Source organism: Labeo rohita, chromosome 6, assembly GCF_022985175.1.
Source record: "Labeo rohita strain BAU-BD-2019 chromosome 6, IGBB_LRoh.1.0, whole genome shotgun sequence".
Taxonomy (NCBI): domain Eukaryota; kingdom Metazoa; phylum Chordata; class Actinopteri; order Cypriniformes; family Cyprinidae; genus Labeo; species Labeo rohita.
In genome coordinates, this window is record NC_066874.1 from 14,174,024 (window position 1) to 14,192,417 (window position 18,394).

General features: G+C 37.4%; 2 protein-coding genes across 6 annotated transcripts in view; both read right to left on the reverse strand.

Annotated features, from left to right (window-relative positions):
• The window catches only part of rhbdl3 (rhomboid, veinlet-like 3 (Drosophila)), a 71,274-nt gene extending 69,085 nt beyond the window's left edge, over positions 1 to 2,189 (reverse strand). For 2 of the 3 annotated variants that reach the window (XM_051112722.1, XM_051112721.1), the window contains exons 1-3: positions 2,025 to 2,189; positions 1,297 to 1,747; positions 1,120 to 1,143 (exon numbers count right to left, since the gene is read on the reverse strand). In XM_051112722.1, the coding sequence (XP_050968679.1) occupies positions 1,120 to 1,143; positions 1,297 to 1,392 (120 nt within the window). In that variant the 5' untranslated portion in view covers positions 1,393 to 1,747; positions 2,025 to 2,189. The remainder of the gene's footprint in view (positions 1 to 1,119; positions 1,144 to 1,296; positions 1,748 to 2,024) is intronic. The other variant, XM_051112723.1, reaches the window with a different exon arrangement.
• A 4,273-nt stretch (positions 2,190 to 6,462) lies between these two features.
• tnrc6c2 (trinucleotide repeat containing adaptor 6C2) overlaps positions 6,463 to 18,394 on the reverse strand; it is a 48,343-nt gene continuing 36,411 nt past the window's right edge. For all 3 annotated transcript variants that reach the window (XM_051111493.1, XM_051111494.1, XM_051111495.1), the window contains 5 exons: positions 16,928 to 17,077; positions 15,830 to 16,045; positions 15,548 to 15,621; positions 13,619 to 13,758; positions 6,463 to 13,318 (listed from right to left, as the gene is read on the reverse strand). In XM_051111493.1, the coding sequence (XP_050967450.1) occupies positions 12,937 to 13,318; positions 13,619 to 13,758; positions 15,548 to 15,621; positions 15,830 to 16,045; positions 16,928 to 17,077 (962 nt within the window). In that variant the 3' untranslated portion in view covers positions 6,463 to 12,936. The remainder of the gene's footprint in view (positions 13,319 to 13,618; positions 13,759 to 15,547; positions 15,622 to 15,829; positions 16,046 to 16,927; positions 17,078 to 18,394) is intronic.

Consider the following 18,394-nt stretch of genomic DNA (forward strand, 5'->3'; position numbering starts at 1 on the left):
CTATCAAATCTAGCAGGGACAGAGGGGGTGTGCCACGAGCCTTTTGCACCCTTACAGCTCCCATTCTCTGTTCATGTCTGGCTCCCTTTTAGCCCTAAAATCTCTCTTTCCCTTCATATTTATATCCATTTCTCTCTTCTGCATTTGGGCCTCTTTCATCCCTCATGTCACCGTCTTTATCCCTGGGGAGTATGTGTAGGGGGTCAGGGTTAGGCAGGTGCAGAGCCAGCGAGAAAGACTGAGAGCAAGGGAAAGAAGGGGCGGAGGGGGGACCGCTCTCCGTCTGTCACCCGGCTCTGTTTTCTCTCCACAAACCACTAACTACCCCCCTCCCAATTCTGGATTCAGAGTGGACCAGACTAACAACTGTAACCATGATACTGTATGTGTATTTAAATCACATATTCACACCTTCCCCTAAGACTAGTCACAGACCAATACATTGAGATTATTAGCATCAGCCAATGTCCACTTGGCCATTTAACAGAAGTGTCTACTTTCTTCACTTTGTCAGCTCCAAAGCCTACTTGCCGTTTTGTCAATACAATTTCTGTTCAAATTTGTGAATTTTGAGTAAATGTTGTGTAAAATAAACATAAATTTCAGCACGTTTGTGTACCAGAGCTGTGAACCTTTTGGAAATAAACTAAATGCCTTCAATTTCTGACTTGAATTTAACCAAATTTAAGTATATCAAGGGCATTATCTGAATATTTGAAGTGCACTGTGTTGAATTTCTTTCAATTAAAATTCAGCAAGTTCCACGTCCAATCTTTCAAATTCAAATCTTTAGAATGTTGGAGATTCATTTTAAATTCAAACTCATGAACTGAAAGAGAGAAAATTCTTAAATTCTCAGTTTTCACATTCCACTTGTGCATTTTTTTTTTCATACACTAGCATTCAATTGCATTATGTATATAGTGATGCTATATTATATAATACTGGTCAAACACTAACTGAAATGTCATTTTTTTCATGATTTTGTCTTTTCCCCCCCCTAACTTTATGACCATTTTATCAGTTTTTGTTATGTTAGTAAACAAGCATGGCCTGCACGTGTACAGAGTTACACAACACCAAAGAATAAACTGTCAGGAACAAGAGCAGTACTCCTACCTTGTCAAATAGAGACTTCCATTGCTGAGAGAAGCATTTGTGTAAGACAGAGAAAGAGGTAGGAGAAAGGAGTGAATACAGATATAATTGAGAAAAAGATGAACCAATCTAAAATTCATCTCTGTTCTTTTCTGCTTTTCAACAACATAAATCATACATCTTCACATGGTCACTTACGTCCTCTGGAGCTACAGGAAGGACATCGGTGCTCTCAAGGACCTCAATCTCTTCACCCTCTGCGTGAGCAGCGACGGCTGGGGATGAGTTCACCATAGCCCCTTTGCCCCTCTCAATCCACCAAATAATGATTATCTCTTTTCATAAAGTTCTGCCATGATGTCTTGTTCAGGTATATCCCGCCACACATATCCACATATATGGTTTTGACAACTCCGAACTTTATGCAGAGCTAAACTGGCACTATTCCAGCTCTGTCATACTAATATCCCATGGCACGTGCGTTTATCCCAAACTAAGTGGGTATGTGGAGTTCCTCCTCGCTTCCATATTTCATTACAGGATGTTTTAGACACTGTAAATCCACAATGCGTCACACATAAGTTCGCGTTAGATTTTTAAACACGCCTGTCTTTCCCAGTAGCGTCTGGCTTCATCATCAAACAGTCACCTGCAAGAGAAACATCGTTTCTTTCTCAAATCCGCTGATGCTATTTTGTGTTTTGTATTAAATTATCATCATCTAGTGTCGTGCCTGGCGTGATTTTGCTCAAACAGAATACCCGGTATGTCACCAAACAGAATGCGATAACATGAGAGAACGCGAAATTATCAGGTTATTTACAACAGCGGCTTGTCGTGTTTATCTTACCAACGTAAAACCACGCAAGACTAAAAATAAAACAGTGTGAAATGCGTAAGTGTTAATTTGTGGTGCGTCATTGTACCTTGCTGTTGTTTCGCATCCACAGCTCGTGCCAACAGCGCCCGAGAGGAGCGACTCCTGCCAGCATCCACGGAGCGCTTTGCCAAAGTTCGCTGTGACCGAGAGAAGCGCAGACAGCATGGGGAGGTAAATGAGAGGCACCCGCCTCTATTCACTGATCCTAGTCATGTGGGCGCTTTTACAAGTGCTTATGTCAAGTGATGGGAGGTGAATATGGATGCGCGTGGATGATACATTTCATGATGTTCGTTTGTGTAGTTTCTCTTTTATGTTGTTGCGGTTTTGCCATTGCATTTGTTTTCTGGATCAATAACGTACACCTATTTACAGCGACTAGGGTAATTTAAAACAAACTTAGCAAGAGTCTTGTGGTTCCGAATATAAAAGAACTCACACTCATGGGAAATTTAATTGAAATGACTAGATTTCGTTCGTGAAAATGTAGAATTTAATAAACTTAGACCATAAATGGCATTTAGTTTTAGCCAAATTTAGCTAAATTACAGTTCCAAACTCGTCTAATAGGCCTAACCTGTTAAAATAAATTATATTAAGGTCTGAATATGCAATAGAGACGAAGATGTATCTGTTGTGAAATATACTGTTGCATGTCTTTATTTATCTTAAAGGGAACCCAGGGTATTAAATATGAAGTTGAAAACATATGAAGACTTAGGCTATTAAAAAAAACAAAACAACAGCAAAAAACACACACATTGTTTTAGACATGTTTTGGAATATGGGTGGCGCCATTATTTCAATGATGTGAAATGGTTGCACAGTGAGATACTAGTGCTACCAACTCGGAAAGTAAAACTCGGAAAGTAAAATTCTGATATAATGCCACATTTTGATTGTCATTTTCAGTTAAAGGGCAACAAGAGAAGCGTTGTAACTGTTTTTCTTAGCGAAAAGAAGAGGAGAAAAGACGTCAGTGAGACTTTTAGTAGGCCACAGCTACTGAAAGAGCTTACAAATGGCAGAGAGAAGAAACACTAGATGCCATTCTAACAGAATGTAAACATGCCGGCGCTTGTCATGATGCCACAGTCACTGAAGGAGTTTTCAACACGGATTTCACTCGATATCCGGGGGCATTTAGACAAATTATTTAATGAATAACTCACAATGCACAATAGGACCCCCTTGAAAACGAGATGATGCATCTCAAGGGGTTTATCCCAAAGAATAAATTTGTTGCAATGCATTCACACAGTGTGTCGGCGTTAATGTTTCTCCTTTACTTTGAATGGGTGATGGCATGTATTGACTAACCGAAATGTGTGCCTGTTGCATTGCTCGATTGGCATTGCTTGTGGCAGAAGTTGAAAAATGTTCAACTTTTTAAGCGCCAACACAGGCTTCCTTTAGGCGCCAATCAGGTCACCTTTATGGCCTAGCACAAAAGCTAACTAATTGCATTCTACAACACCGGAAAAGTAATGTGATTGGCTGTTGTCATTATGATGGTCACGTCAGCACCAAGCTTCACCACGCCCTCCATCAAGCATCAATGCCCTGTGTGAATGCTCCATCGTAATAGACAAATGTCACTAGTTGCCATCTACTGGTGTAACAAAATAATTTTCAGAATATCCCCACCACTAATACTTATACTAACAATGTAACTGTAACTCCACAAAGACTAGCAGTTATCTGCTCAGCCAGTCAATTTTAAAAGGGTCCTATTATGCTTTGTACACTTTCAATGTCTTTTAGTACATAATGTTGCTGTTTGTGCATGAAAAAGATCTGCTAAGTTACAAAGCTTAGTCCACTCCAAAGAGTGTTATTCTCTGTATAAGTAAGCACTGTTTCTGAAGTGCACAAATGTCTTGATTACCTGTGGCCTTGTGCCTGTCAGCTAAAAGCCTAATAAGGATTATATGAATTTCTATAATTAGCCACTTTTAAAATGCATGTGGAAAAAATACTTCCTCATCCAACACATTTTTTTTTAAATTAATTAATGTAGTGTTGACAAACTTCGCATGTTTATTTTCCCCTACGGCAAATCTTGGCATTGGTCCTGAGGATGTATTTCCATGGTAACGTATAGACCTTAGTTATTTATAGCATAAAACACCCACACAAGCATTTTTAGTCATGGGAGTTTCTCTATACCATTGCCAAGCATATTCCAAAAAGTGACAGTGACAGTGAGACAGGAGGTTTGAGATTTTCACATTTATTCTGTGAGAAGATGCACTATTATATTATTAGACATCCATAATGTATCATTATTCACACTTGTTTATGTAAATATTATTTATGGTCGTAAGTGAAATTAAATACAAGGAATACCAACAGAGGCTTAAATGTTTATACTATAAAGATTAGGCAAATGAGTCTCAGAGGCCTGATGAGTATAAATAAATAGGATGCTGCACTTAAGTACTGTGGTGAGGATATAGAAATTAATGTAGCTCAATACTGCCTTCTTGTGTATGATTTGTATAAGTGCAACACAAGAGTCAGAAGACAACTCTTCCATTTAAAAATGTATTTGTACATTTGCCTTATGTAAAGTAATTTACAGAGATATTTTAAACTGCTAATAAGAAACAAATATTGAAAGGTTATAGTAGTTTTGGCAGTAGAAGGTCAAAGGAAGCACGTTAACCTTTTTGCATGTGCCATTCAGCTACATTATTTACAGGTGTCCTAAATAATATTTTATTTATTAAAATCTTTTACACAAAGACATGACTAGAAAAAAAATAGTTTCTAAAAAAAATGCAGTTCTCTATTCTCACACAATGAATGAACCATGTCTGACTGTTAACAAAGTTAAGGCAGGTCAGAAAGTCCTTTTTTCCATCTATTTTAAATATCAAAATATCAAATTCCCATATAAAATACATAGCCAAACTCACATTTCGGTATAAATTCAAGATGACTGCCATTTCAGCCAGCATGTAAACTACTTACAGATGTCACAGAGGCCCTAAAAAGTAATAGATTTAAAATTCATGTATTTTAAACTAAGTATAGTTTAAGTCTATTAACATATTTAGTGACATTGCTTGAAACTTACTGATATAAAAATTGTAATTAACTTCAAAATTAACTTCATTTCATTTAGTTTGTGAATGGAATGCGCCTCCCGATCTACATATATCCGTCTATGTTCGTTCGAATCATTCGTGATCCAGCTTCACTTACAGCAGAAGTGAGTATAAGTTTTTTTTTTTTTTTTTATTTTTTATTAATGAATGAATCACCTTTCCTAATAATGTGCTTTTTAGCAAGTTTAGCAGCTAAATGCGGCTAGAGTAAACAGGCTAGGCACTCCACAGAGAGAAGAGAGTGGCGGGGCGAGCAAAGCTCATTAACATTTAAAGCAACCTTGACCAGAACTGGATGAATTTTGCAGAGCTGATTATGGCAAGGTAAAAAAAGCGTTGTTTTACACTACCATAGAGAATTTTTAACCAAAGTATATTATAGACTTTTCATTAAGACCCTAAAGAATCATATCAACTTGTGGAAAATGGGCATCCGATGACCACTTTAACAATAAGCCTAAAATATTTTTTAATGTCACTATTGATGAAGACTGTATGATCTTTAAATAATATCGATCTTTAAATGCAAAATATTTCAAGTGCACCTAATGTATACTTGCAGTAGCTCCACTATAACACAATCAAATACACTTAAGTATATCTTCAGTTGGACTTCAGCACTACTTCCGCACAATTAAAGTGCACTAAGTACAAAATTAGTTACCTTAAATACACCAGTTTAGTATACTAAAAGTACAACTGCAGGGAATTTTAAGTGCATAATATGTAATGTATCTGTAGTATACTTCGCATGATCTAAATGTATTTTAAATACATTTTAGTATATTTATTTTTTTACTTGGGGAGTTCCAGGAAAAATCTACTCGAAATAAAATATTAGCCCACAACATAAAAAAAAACAAACACAGTTTAAGAGGAAAAATGCTGTTTATTAATATAGGCTGAAATAATCTCCATACCACATGGAAAGACTTTTTCGGTGCAAGTCCTCAACGATCACATTGTAATAAAAGGATATTTCACCCAAAAATGAACATTTTATCATTTACTCATCTTCATGTTGTTTCAAAATAAATTTCTTTCATCTGTCGAATACAGAAGACGACATTTTGAAGAATGTAAAAATTAAAAATTAAGGTGCCTTAAAAGGTTCTTCAAGCGATGCCATAGATGAACCATTTTTGATTTCACAAAGAACCATTCAGTCAAAGGTTCTTTAAAGAACCATCTCTTTCTTACCTTTTTATAATCTGAAGAACCTTCTTTCGCTACAAAGAACCTTTTGTGAAACAGAAAGGTTCTTCAGATGTTTAAGGTTCTTAATTAAATAATTTAGACAAAAAAGGTTCTTCTATGGCATCGTGAAGCACCTTTATTTTTAAGAGTGTATGTAACCCAACAGTTGAAAGAAAAAAAAAAAACTATGGAAGTCAATGGCTACCAGCAACTGTTAAGTTCCCAACATTTTGTGAAATATCTTCTTTTGTATTTACCAGAAGAAAGAAACTCAGATTTGGAACAACTTGAGGGTTAGTAAAACATGACAGGATTTTCATTTTTGTGTCAACTGTCCTTTTAAAGGTAACAGGAAAAAAAAAAAAAAAACATTAAAAAGCCAGCAACAAGGTTAAATCTCAGTACAGTCATGTTCTTAATATCTGAACAATAAAGAGAAACAGTTAAATTCCCTTTCACAACGCATCATTCATTTAAACACCAGAATGTCAGAGATTTGCATAAACCCACAGTGCTAGGTGGATGATGCTCCCTGGTTGAGAGACACAGAGCATTGGTTATGAACCTTAATCTGCTGATTCAAATCAAAACTTGTACAAAGAAACTTGAAACAGGTGTACAACCCCCCACCCCACCCTACTAAAAAGATCCTTGTATCTATGTAAGAATAGCATGTCTGGACATACTGTCCCCTCAAACTTGTGCATAGATTCTTAATCCTTTCACAACATCTTGGTTCTGCATCTAGTTTTAAAACCTAGATGGAGAATTCACTTGGAGTATTTTCATCCCGCACTCAAAAACTACGAAAATCTGGTAAGAGTTCAAGTTCTGTGTTGATCTACAATTCACAGGCCTTTGCATACAGGCCTCTACTGATTTTTTAAAACAAGTAAAGACAAGAGGATGGAATATCAAGCATCTTTTACTGGACCTCGTTGAGATACATCAGGCAAGGTAAAATCAAACAGTGGTAGGTCCTTCCACAACCTAACCAATAAACAAAACTGTATTTGTACATAAAGCGATAGATACAAACAAACATATTTCAAATGGAAAGTACTCCACTTCAAGAAATATAACGCATAGGTTCACTACAAATCTAATATTTGGTAAATGTGTGTCTGCTACGGATTAAAATTCAAAAAGACATTTTTAAATCCATAACCTTCAGTGCTCAGAGCTGGATTTCTATCAACATCCTTTTTCCTCTTTCATTAATCGATTTGTTAAATTCTCATGATAATCAACATTATAACAGTGGAACTGGAACTCTGGACCCCTAATCTTCCTGAGAAAATATCCAAGTCCATTGTCAGTGTGCAAGACAGTGACAGAATCATGTTGCTTTTACAGAAATTAAACTTTAAAGACATTTCGGCATCAGTTCAACCAACAACAATAATGTAATTCATAAGCAAAATACAATGCAACACTGAAACGATCCCAGAGTTCAGCAAGTAGCATACGTCTTCATTTGAAAAGGTTTTTTTTTTTTTTCTTTTTACACATTTATTTAATGGAAGATGTAATAGTAAAAAGTTCTTGCATTCTTGTAATCAATTTTTTTTTTTTTTTTTAATGTTTTTGCTAATTCAGACAATTCAACCATTTGTAAACGGTAGGTAGATCTGAAAAGAAAAAGAATTTCACAGAATGAAAGAGAGGCACCTTTTGAAATGAGTCAGAATGTCACTAACTAGCATCTGGTTATCTTTACTGTTCAACCATGAATGTAACTGCTTCTCTACCAACTTTCTCACTATGGCCAAAATTCAGTTTTTATCTTCAATTTTTTTTGGTGTGTTTTTTACATTTTTATTTAATTTTTTTTTTTTTTTTTTTTTTTAAATAATGCAATTGAAATGATGCAACACTCTTTGAAATGATAACTCCTGTGGGAATTACTCCACAATAAAAGCCACTATGAGGATACAATTTTACAGGTTTTAAACATTTTAAGATGAAATAAAATCCATAAAGTCCTTGAGTAAACATTAACACATGAATTGTCATAATCTCCCCTGCAATTTTCAGTTTTTTTAGTATAGCTGAGCAAGGGAAAGACACTCAGTGCAACGCTAGATAGTAACCATGTTGGAACAATTTTAAAACGCACATAAAAATAACAGAGACAGTACAACATACTAAATGGATCATAATTGCAGACAGTCGCCCCGTGACGAGAAGCAGTGATTAGAGAGCGCACATACAGAACCATTCAAACACATTCAAACTTTTTTTTATAAACATCGCAATTTTTATCTTTCTCATGAAGAATGTTAAACCTTGTGAGCATGTTATCAAATACCTTGAAATTGTCAGACCGAAACAAAACTTTAAGAAAAATAAGTTCACATTTTACAATTGGCGCACTTTAATTCAAGTATCGGTGAAGATATTTTTTTTGATATGTTTATGATTTTCCATTCTTTGCCTAGAGAAACATAATTATGGGTTTCAACATAATGATTGAAGGTATACACAAATACTGCATGTATGTGCTGTGTCATTTAATTTTAAACATGCTACTCCAGTAAGACTGTTTGGTTCAGATCTATCATTGATCACTTTTTTTTTTTCCTTTAGGCAAATTCTCTCAGATGACACACTGTAAGGATCAAGGTCTATTGCTTATTTCAAATTATATTTTACCCAGTAGTTTCAAAAGGGAAGGATTCAGAGATCTGATAGCATTCTAATACATAATGAGCATGATAATATACAGGATAATGCTTAGCTGTAGTCTACCTATGCTGGTGTCACCAGAGACTTCCTGTGATGTTTGACTGTTTGGAATTACAGCCACATTGTGGTTCGCTGTCAGTCAGCTGCGACTGAGTTCGGAACAAGGCAGTTACATACACAGGCAACAGTGATCCCCCCCACCCCCACCCAGAAACAGAAAAAAATAAGTCAATGAACAACTTTAGCATCTTAAGACACATCTGTCGAAATGTCTTTTCCCAAAAGAAAACAAAAAAAGGTTTATACAGCATTAAGGCCCAAAATGAACTGAGACTGAGATGGAAATGTACAGTTCAGGGCCTCATTTTTTACAAACAAACAATTATTACAGCATACACAAAAGGCACTCCAGCTTGCTGTCAACCTTCGTGACCAGCAAACAGGAGATAATATCAGCAAGAAGTGCATTTTTAAACGTTATAGATCTTTTTTTTTTCCTTCATTGTTTACGTGTTTTTGTCAAACTTTTATAAAAAAAAAAAGATATTAAAATGCTATTACATTTTTGGTATTCAAAAAAAGTACCAGGGATTACTCATTTATCTATATGCTATTAGCACACAATAATCCCCAATGCTGTTAAAGTTCTTGCTTGTTATAAAGGATTCTTCCAATGACAGCAACGAGATTATCACAAATAATCAGCATGAGGTGACAAATATATTTGACGAATATCCTCAACCCTTTAAACCCAATCCCACCTCAAACACACAAGAATCATCAAAGTGCCTCCGAACAGAAGTGCTCTACAACAAAACGACACACATTGGAATTTAAGATGTGAAGTCAGAGATGCCACAGTGTACTGTACATATATCTATATATGTATATATTGGCACATGAGACCATAAGGGAATTCAACACAACCAGCAGCAGAGAGGTAAGATACACAGGTCCCATTTACTGATGGCTCTGCAGTTCAAAAGGATTGAGAAGACCCAAACTAGCCACCCTCCTAAATTTATTGCCCCACTGATAAATATCCTCTTGCATTTCATAATCTTAATGTACGCTTTGTAAGCTTCACACCTCATTTAATGTGTAAAACCGCTTACAAATGATAAATCTTCAAAACGATCATCTTTCCATAAACATAAATTTAGTTCATCTTGTCGTGCCCTGAGATTGTATTGAAATGAGATTTATCAAATTCAGCAGAATTAACACACAGACCTCCAAAAATTGTAATTGGCTTAATGTCAGAAAACATTCTAAGTTTACAAGGATGACAATGGCCTTGAGCATGTAAGAAAGTATTACGGGAGGACTGTGAGATATTTCCAACTTCCTTTCAAAGCCACAGATTGGCGCAGGGCGGACATTACGTGCCCTTCTTCTCTAACTTTGCATAGTGACAGCGTGCTGTAGTTAAAGAGCCAGTGGCAGAAAGAGTCTGTCCACAGAAACACTGCTCGGACAGGGCTTTTCAAGTACGGGTGGCTTGTCTCGATAACAGGGTTGGCTTCACCGAGGCCACACAAGAGTAAGAGGATGTTAGCAGCTGAGTTAGAGGTGGGACACCCAGGGTGAGGTCACACGCACACACACATGCACATCAACAAAAGAGGCCCTAATCTAAATGACCTAAGAACACTGTTAACATCAGAAACGAAACAAATATGGCCCACACCATCGATCTTCGTTGCATTTGTTACACAGGACAGGTATACAGAGGCACCTCTTTTAAAGTGTATCTGCATATGAGCACTGCAGGCAGTTAAAGACCAACAGAATGTGAAAAAAACACTGGTGATTCCATTCAGTCTTCAACTCCAGCGGAAAAGATCATGCAAGACCACGCGAGGGAGGGAGTTGGTAAGGACGTGTGAGAGGTGTGATGTTATCCAGAAAAGGAACGGGGGGACATTCGAAGATCCGTACCAAAGTTAATACAAATAGGACGAAAATGATAAATGATGACGCCAACGTCCATATCATGATGTCATTGCTGTCCTTGTCTTGCATTCCATTGTAATAGGTGCACGGAGAGAGTTGCGATGGAGAATCAAACATTCTCCTATCAGTTTCCATATTGAGGCACTAACACATCCTCCTTTTCAATCCAATCTAACTGAGGTGCCTCCTCCAGACAGATAAAGACATTTGACTATTTCATTTGTGTAACAATGACATTCACTTTGATAGAGAGGGGGGGAAAAAGTACAGACACAAAAAACATACATTGCAACTTTTGTATGATTGTAGAGTTTGTTCTTCCCTTCATTCTGATTTTTTTTTTCTTTTTCTCTGCACTCAAGTTTCTGGAACAGAGATGGACGAAAAAACGAATAAGCTTTTTTGAATACCAATAAGGTACAAACAAAACAAAAAACAAAAAGTTAAAAGTTGCCATAAGAAGTTTTAGTTTTTTTTTTTTCCTTTTTTTCTTTTTTTACTATATGCTCCGTTATCTGATTTATTGGCTTCACAGAAGGAGCATAACTCTTGTAATAAGTGCTATGATAATACCCCTTTAAAAAGAGACATTGAAAGCGTAGATGTCTTTTATGTTTGTACCAAATGCAAGGGTCTCTTATCCTGTACTGCATTAAGAGGAACCCATTGTATTTGGTATTGTGCCTGACTCCCGCGCCATGTGTCTTTGCTCTGGATTCCGTTTCTGTTTGGTGAAGAAGTGGCTTGGAGACTGTGTAATCCCACACATGCCGAGTTAAAAACTGCATGGAGTGACGTCAAACACAATTAACAGTTCCTCCTTTCCACGCAAATACCGAACAGCCAGCAAGCCAGACAGACAAAGGCAAGTTGGGAAAATGAGTCCAAAGGTTAAATTCTTCAAAAATCTTCAGAAAAAAGGAGTCTTAAGTTTCAATAAGCTTCAGTGTGGACGGAAGAAAGGGTCTCTGGCTTCTATTGCACAATGCATCAGAATGAGTTTCTTGTCTTGGTTGTATCTCAATAAAAATGGCCGATCGATAAATCACATAGTAACTGAATAAGTTCTGATTGATTCAGCACTGAAGTCCATTAGGTATAATTAAAAAGCCTCCACTGAGAGTTTTTAACAGTGGTTATGTACTCGCACACAGATGCTTGGTCAAGTTCCAGCAGACACAATGACATTCATTCATCTACATCAAAGCTTAACATTCAGCTTATTTTTTTAACCATACACATTAAAAAAAAAAAAAAAAAAAAAAAAAAAAAAATGGCGTGAGTAAATAGAAATCATAGAGCAGTGCAGCTCCCTTTTGTAAAACTAAAAGAACTAAAGAAAAAAAGATCATTGGCGATTAGTCATGCTGACAGGCCACTGCTAGGAGTGTTCTTCTCATTTGCTCTGGCCTATTCGCTGGCTCAGAAACAGAACTGTGCAAGATACAAAGTTTTTTTTTGTTTGTTTAGTTTTTTTTTTGTTGTTGGTTTCATAAAATAAAATTTTTTAAGGAGGACCTGGAGAGAGAGCACTTACGGCTAATATAAGTTCTGAAGAAACTATGCAAAGTTTAAAACCAAAAAAAAAAAAAAAGTACCAGGATCATTCCAATCATCAGAACAGTGTCGTTATAGGGAAAGGTGTCATGAGGTCTCACTGTGCCTGGGTCACTTTCAGATGGCTGCCTCGTTGATGGCTTCTCCTGAACAACACTTTTGAGCAAAAACAACCTTTGGAAATAAAAAAAAGCATCAAAAGGCTTCTGCTTCTATTGATTCTTGCTTCTCAAGGTCTTTGAACACTAAGAACAAGATCCACGAACACACCAAAGAGTCTGACGTAAAAACCAGAGGACAAATAAACAGCAGTGGGAGGTTTGCAGCTTAGTTTCACCCTAAACCTCCATTACAGCTCCACAAAAAGTGATTATCGCCACATTGATTTGCTTGGGTTTTGATCCATTAGGTCTTTTGACTTTGTTGGTTTATGATGTCCGATACATCCTACATGCTCTCTCCGCTCAGCAGGTCTCCCGGGAGCAGAGTGTTAATTGGGATGGGGCTGCCGATTACCCTGGTGTCGTCTCCATTTGGGGGAGCCCACAAACTGGAGTACTGTGGCACACCGCCCCACAGCAGGTCACCTCCGTTTCCACTGCTGCTGTTCCCAGTACTGCAGACTGTCTTGGCACCTCCTCCACCCCCGCTCCAGAGGCCTGTGGGGTGGCTGGCAGCAGGGTTGCCCAGCCGAGGTTGATTGGAGCCTGGTGCTGGGCTGGCCTGCCAGCTGGTGGTGGGGGTGAGGGACTGGCCCTGTGCAAAGAAGCGGTTCACATCGTCTTCACCGGCAAACTCTGCCAGGATGGTAGTGTTACCCAGCACACACCTTGAGGGGTAGACAGTTGGAAGAGATTCAAGTATTAAAAAGCTTTCTTTGAAGAATAACACATGCAATCAGCTTGAGGACAGAAAGACGATGTAACACACATTTACCTAGAGGGTTTTCAAAAATACAGGACTTAAATTTAGAAACAACATATGGCTAACACTTTAAGTAGTAAATAAATGCTGTTCTCGAACATTCTCTCAGGCCCTGTCCCAAATGGCACTCTTCATGTGCACTTGCAGTCTCGCATTTAGGACAGGGTGTCAGAGAAGTATACTGTAGAAGAGCTTGTAGTCTTACATGTGCAAGGATTTTTGGGCTTTGGCAGCTTCCTCCTTGGAGCTGTAACGTACAACAGCATTGCCCTGTGTCAGGTTCAGATGGAAGGTAATGAGAGGGCCGTGCTGCATGCACAGAGTCCGCAGGGTGGAGCCGTCAATCTGATGCACACACATAGATAAATTATTAAATTCATTGTTATTTATATTCAAGTGCTAAGGGGCTGTTTAAAGCGAATGTGTTCTTGCATTAAAGGAGAAGACCACTTCCAGAACAAAAATTTACAGAAAATGTACTCACCCCCTTGAAGATGTTCATGTCTTTCTTTCTTCAGTCGTAAAGAAATTTTGTTTTTTGAGGAAAACATTTCAGGATTTTTTTTCCATATAATGGACTTCTATGGTGCCCAAAGTTTCAACTTCCAAAATGTAGTTTAAAAGCGGCTTCAAATGATCCCAAATGTGGCTGTAAATGGTCCCAGCCGAGGAAGAAGGGTCTTATTTAGCAAAACGATCGGTTATTTTCATAAAAATTATACAATTTATATACTTTTTAATGTCAAACGTTCGTCTTATCTTTGCCTGAAATCAGTTTTTTTCCGGTTCATGACAGGGTATATAGAAAAACTTCCATCTCATGTTCTTCCTCAACTTCAAAATCGCCCTATATCACTGTTTTACCTTTTTTGTTAAGGGTGTTTGATCTTCTTTGCATGTTCACTTTGTCGGTACTTCTGCAGCGATGTAGGATGATTTTTAAATGATTTTTTTAAATTAAGGGACAAGTTTTTCAACATACCCTAACTGTCTTGAACCAGAATACACAGAGTTCAGACAGAGCAAGGCAAGACATGCGTTTGAGATTAAAAAGTATTTAAATTGTATTTTTTAAATTAAAATCGTTTCACTAGATAAGACCCTTCTTCCTCGACTGGGGTCATTTACAACCGCATTTGGGATCATATAAAGCCGCATTTAAACTGCGTTTTGGAAGTTCAAACTCAGGACACCATAGCAGTCCATTACATGGAGAAAAATCCTGAAATGTTTTCCTCAAAAAACAATTTCTTTATTACTGAAGAAAGAAAGACATGAACATCTTGGATGACAAGGGGTGAGTAAATTATCTGTAAATTTTGTTCTGGAAGTGGACTTCTTTAAAAACGCACGGAATAAAGTAAAAAAGAAATGCAGGGAATGCAAGGGTTCGGAAATGCACTTTTTTATGAAGTTATAGCAAAAACAAACACAAAGACTGGAATACACTACACTACTTTTAAAATCTGAACAGATTTTAAACACTGTAGGCATCATAGGCTTGCCAACAGAGTAAATGATTTAAGAAGAAAAAATTGGCATCATACACTAAACATCTGAGGATCACACACTACCAGACTTTACAAGCACAATGAACACTTTGAAACTGTGCCTCGTTGCTAGGAGGTGAATGACAAATGAAAACAATATGTGTTCTAAAATGTGCTCAGAATATGTTTGATATCCTCTGACTGGACAGATTTTGAAGTGTGGAGTCTAATAGCCCTGTATAGCTAAGAACCTCTTATTTTAATTTTGAAAAATGAAACATAGATACCACTGCAAACACATGATCAGAATATGCCTGCCTACGGCTATTTTTGACTGGGCCAGTGTTATGAAATTGATATTGTTGAGGTGCACTGTGTGTCTAAACTTCTACTATACTCATGTGAGAGATGTTGGACAAACAGCAAGACATATTGCAGCAGTAAAAAAAAATGTTTTTAAACGTTTAAAATCTTTACGTTAAAGAATAATTAAATAGCACTTAAAAACATTTAAACCTAAAATAATGAATAATGCTACATTTTGTTACATAAAAAGTAACATACAGTCCTGTACTCTCATGCAATATCAATCTGAATAAATTATATTAATTTTTACAGTAATATAAATTGTTTGCTCTATGCACCTGAGGAGTGAGGTTTCTCAGCACCAGCCAGCTGCTTCCTCTGTTGGGACTGTCAGTGCTCCAAGTTCCCCCTTCTATACCAAAAGGAAAAGAGAGACAAGTCTGGAAAAACATGTTTGCAGCTGACCATATTTTCCACTACATTCTTGACTTCTGCCCATTTGCAACTCTAAACACACAACTTGAGATAGACAGAGGAATCTGACTGGTCGGCCACACTACAACAGAACCCTTACAAGTGGTTTTGCTGCTTTGTACCACACAGGTGTACTGAGGATTCACCTGAAGAGTAAGAGCTGGTCCAGCCCTGGCTGAGGCCAAGAGAGTTTCCTCCCCAGGTGGAGGAGGGCTTGGTGTTGGTCAGGCCTGGAGGGGGGCGTGAGGGAGCACTGGAGTTGCGTGTCCCTGGGGAAACCTTCCATAACTCATGAGATAAAGAGGCCTGTGTGTGGGAGATGGGTCCAGGGGACCAGGTAGACTTCATTTCCAAGAGTTTACCTGATGAAAGGGAGGAATGGAAGAAAGTGAGGGACAAATAAATAACAGCAGCAGGTACATTCACTGCCCATCTTTGCCTCTAAGGGTTGGTTAAAACAATATTGTTTCTGGTTGGGGATATGCAAACAGCCACAGCAGGGTAGAGAAAGTCCATTCAAATAGGCATTTATTTAAAATAAATGCTTTTCTTTTAAATTTCTATTAATCAAAGAATGCTGAAAAAAGTTATCACAGTTTTCACAAACATACTAAGCAGCACAACTATAATTTTATGACTGAAAATTATGTACTGAGCACCAAAACAGCATATTAGATAAATGAGACACTGAAGACTGGAGTAATGGGTGCCAGAAATTTCAGCTTTGCTGATGTGTGTGTGTGTGTAGTTTATTGTTTCTGACAATGATCAACATTTAAAACAGGAAAAAGTATAAGAACAATGGAAAATCTGGGTTTTAGGAGAACACACGCTTGGTGAGGGACCTGTCCAGGTGTAAGGATGGGGGCCAAATAAGGGTAAGCAGGTCTAGTGTGGGGCAGGATCGTTTAGGATTTAGGGCTGTACCTGGATTGTTAGTGTCCCTCTCGTTCTGAGAGTACAGACCGAACGAGTTACAGGCACTGACTGACCACTCACTCGAGGAAGACAGAGTCCCATTCTGAGATGGGGATGAAGCTATTATGGGCATTTGTCCCAAGTGGACAGCAAAAGGGGCAGGGAGAAACAGTGACATACATTTACTGTGTAATAATCCTTAATCAGTAATTTCTGTTATAGCTTTAGTTAAAAAAGCAGGAGAGTTCAATGTTCAATTACCAGTAAATATAACACACTCTGTTGGTCTGTTATAACTTTGTAATGTGCCATTAATCATCCCTCACCTCCAGTCCTGTCCCGTAACAGGTAGCGATTCACATCCTGTATGTTAGTGTTAATGGTGGGGCCACTTGGAACACTTCCTGGGGTCATGTTGGGGTCATTCTCGGGGTCAATGTTCTGCAAACCTTTCCATGGCACCCCAGGGCAGAATTCTGAGAGAAAGCAAGAACCATCTTGGTTTTAAAGCTGTGTACTGACGATAAAACATTCTATAACGATTTACATAAGACATGACATTTACATGACTGTGATTGAAACAAACAAGGCTCTGAGGTTTAGTATGCATTCGATTCGCACGTTACTTGCAAAGTTTAACTATCAAAGTGTGAAAGTATATCGTTTGAACTTTAAAAGTATATAATTTTGACAATGCACCTATATTTTTTAAATCACATTTTCCACAAATATATTAAGCACAACTGGACAACTAAATGCGGCTTCAAACGATCCCAAATGTGGTTGTAAACGAGTCCAGCCGAGGAAGAAGGGACTTATCTAGTGAAACGATCGGTTATTTTCATTAAAAAAAAAAAATACAATTGAAATACTTTTTAATCACCAAATGCTCATCTTGTTTAGCTCTCCCTGAACTCTGTGTATTCTGGCACAAGAGAGTTAGGGTATGTCGAAAAACTCCTATCGTATTTTCTCCCTCAACTTCAAAAATGATTTCAAAATCATCCTACATCGCTGCAGAAGTACCGACACAGTCTTTGCAAAGTGAACATGCAAAGAAGATCAAACACCCTTAACAAAAAAGGTAAAACGGCGATATAGGACGATTTTGAAGTTGAGGGAGAACATGAGATGGTTGTTTTTTGACATACCCTAACTGTCATGAACTGGAAAAAAAAACAGTCCAGACAGAGTAAGACAAGACAAGCATTTGACATTAAAAAGTATATAAATTGTATTTTTTTAATGAAAATAACCGATCGTTACGCTAGATTAGACCCTTCTTTCTTGGCTGGAATAGTTTACAACCGCATTTGGTATTGTTTGAAGCTGCATTTAAACTGCATTTTGGAAGTTCAAAATCGGGGCACCATATCCGTCCATTATATGGAGACACATGCTGTAATGTTTTCCTCAAAAAACATAATTTTGCACACATAGAGAGCCACATTTCAAATAGCACACAAATGCAGAAAAACATTTATCTTGCGTATCACCTTGCGCTTGAACATACACATAAACACAAAATTATCTGGAAATACCCATCTCATTACAGAGTCTCGTAAACACAGTCTGTCGCGTCTTAAATGAATGTAAACAGTGGAGAAAGAAAACGCAGATGTAACAGTATATTGGTTCCATGCATTAGGTCTTAAAGGGATAGCAGCCTATAAATAACTGCTGCTGTCTATGTCATTTATGTTAATCGAACAACAAAACAACTTTAACAAAGATGAATCAATATTTAACTTACAGTGAACACTATGCAGTGTTATTTTATACTGAATGATTAT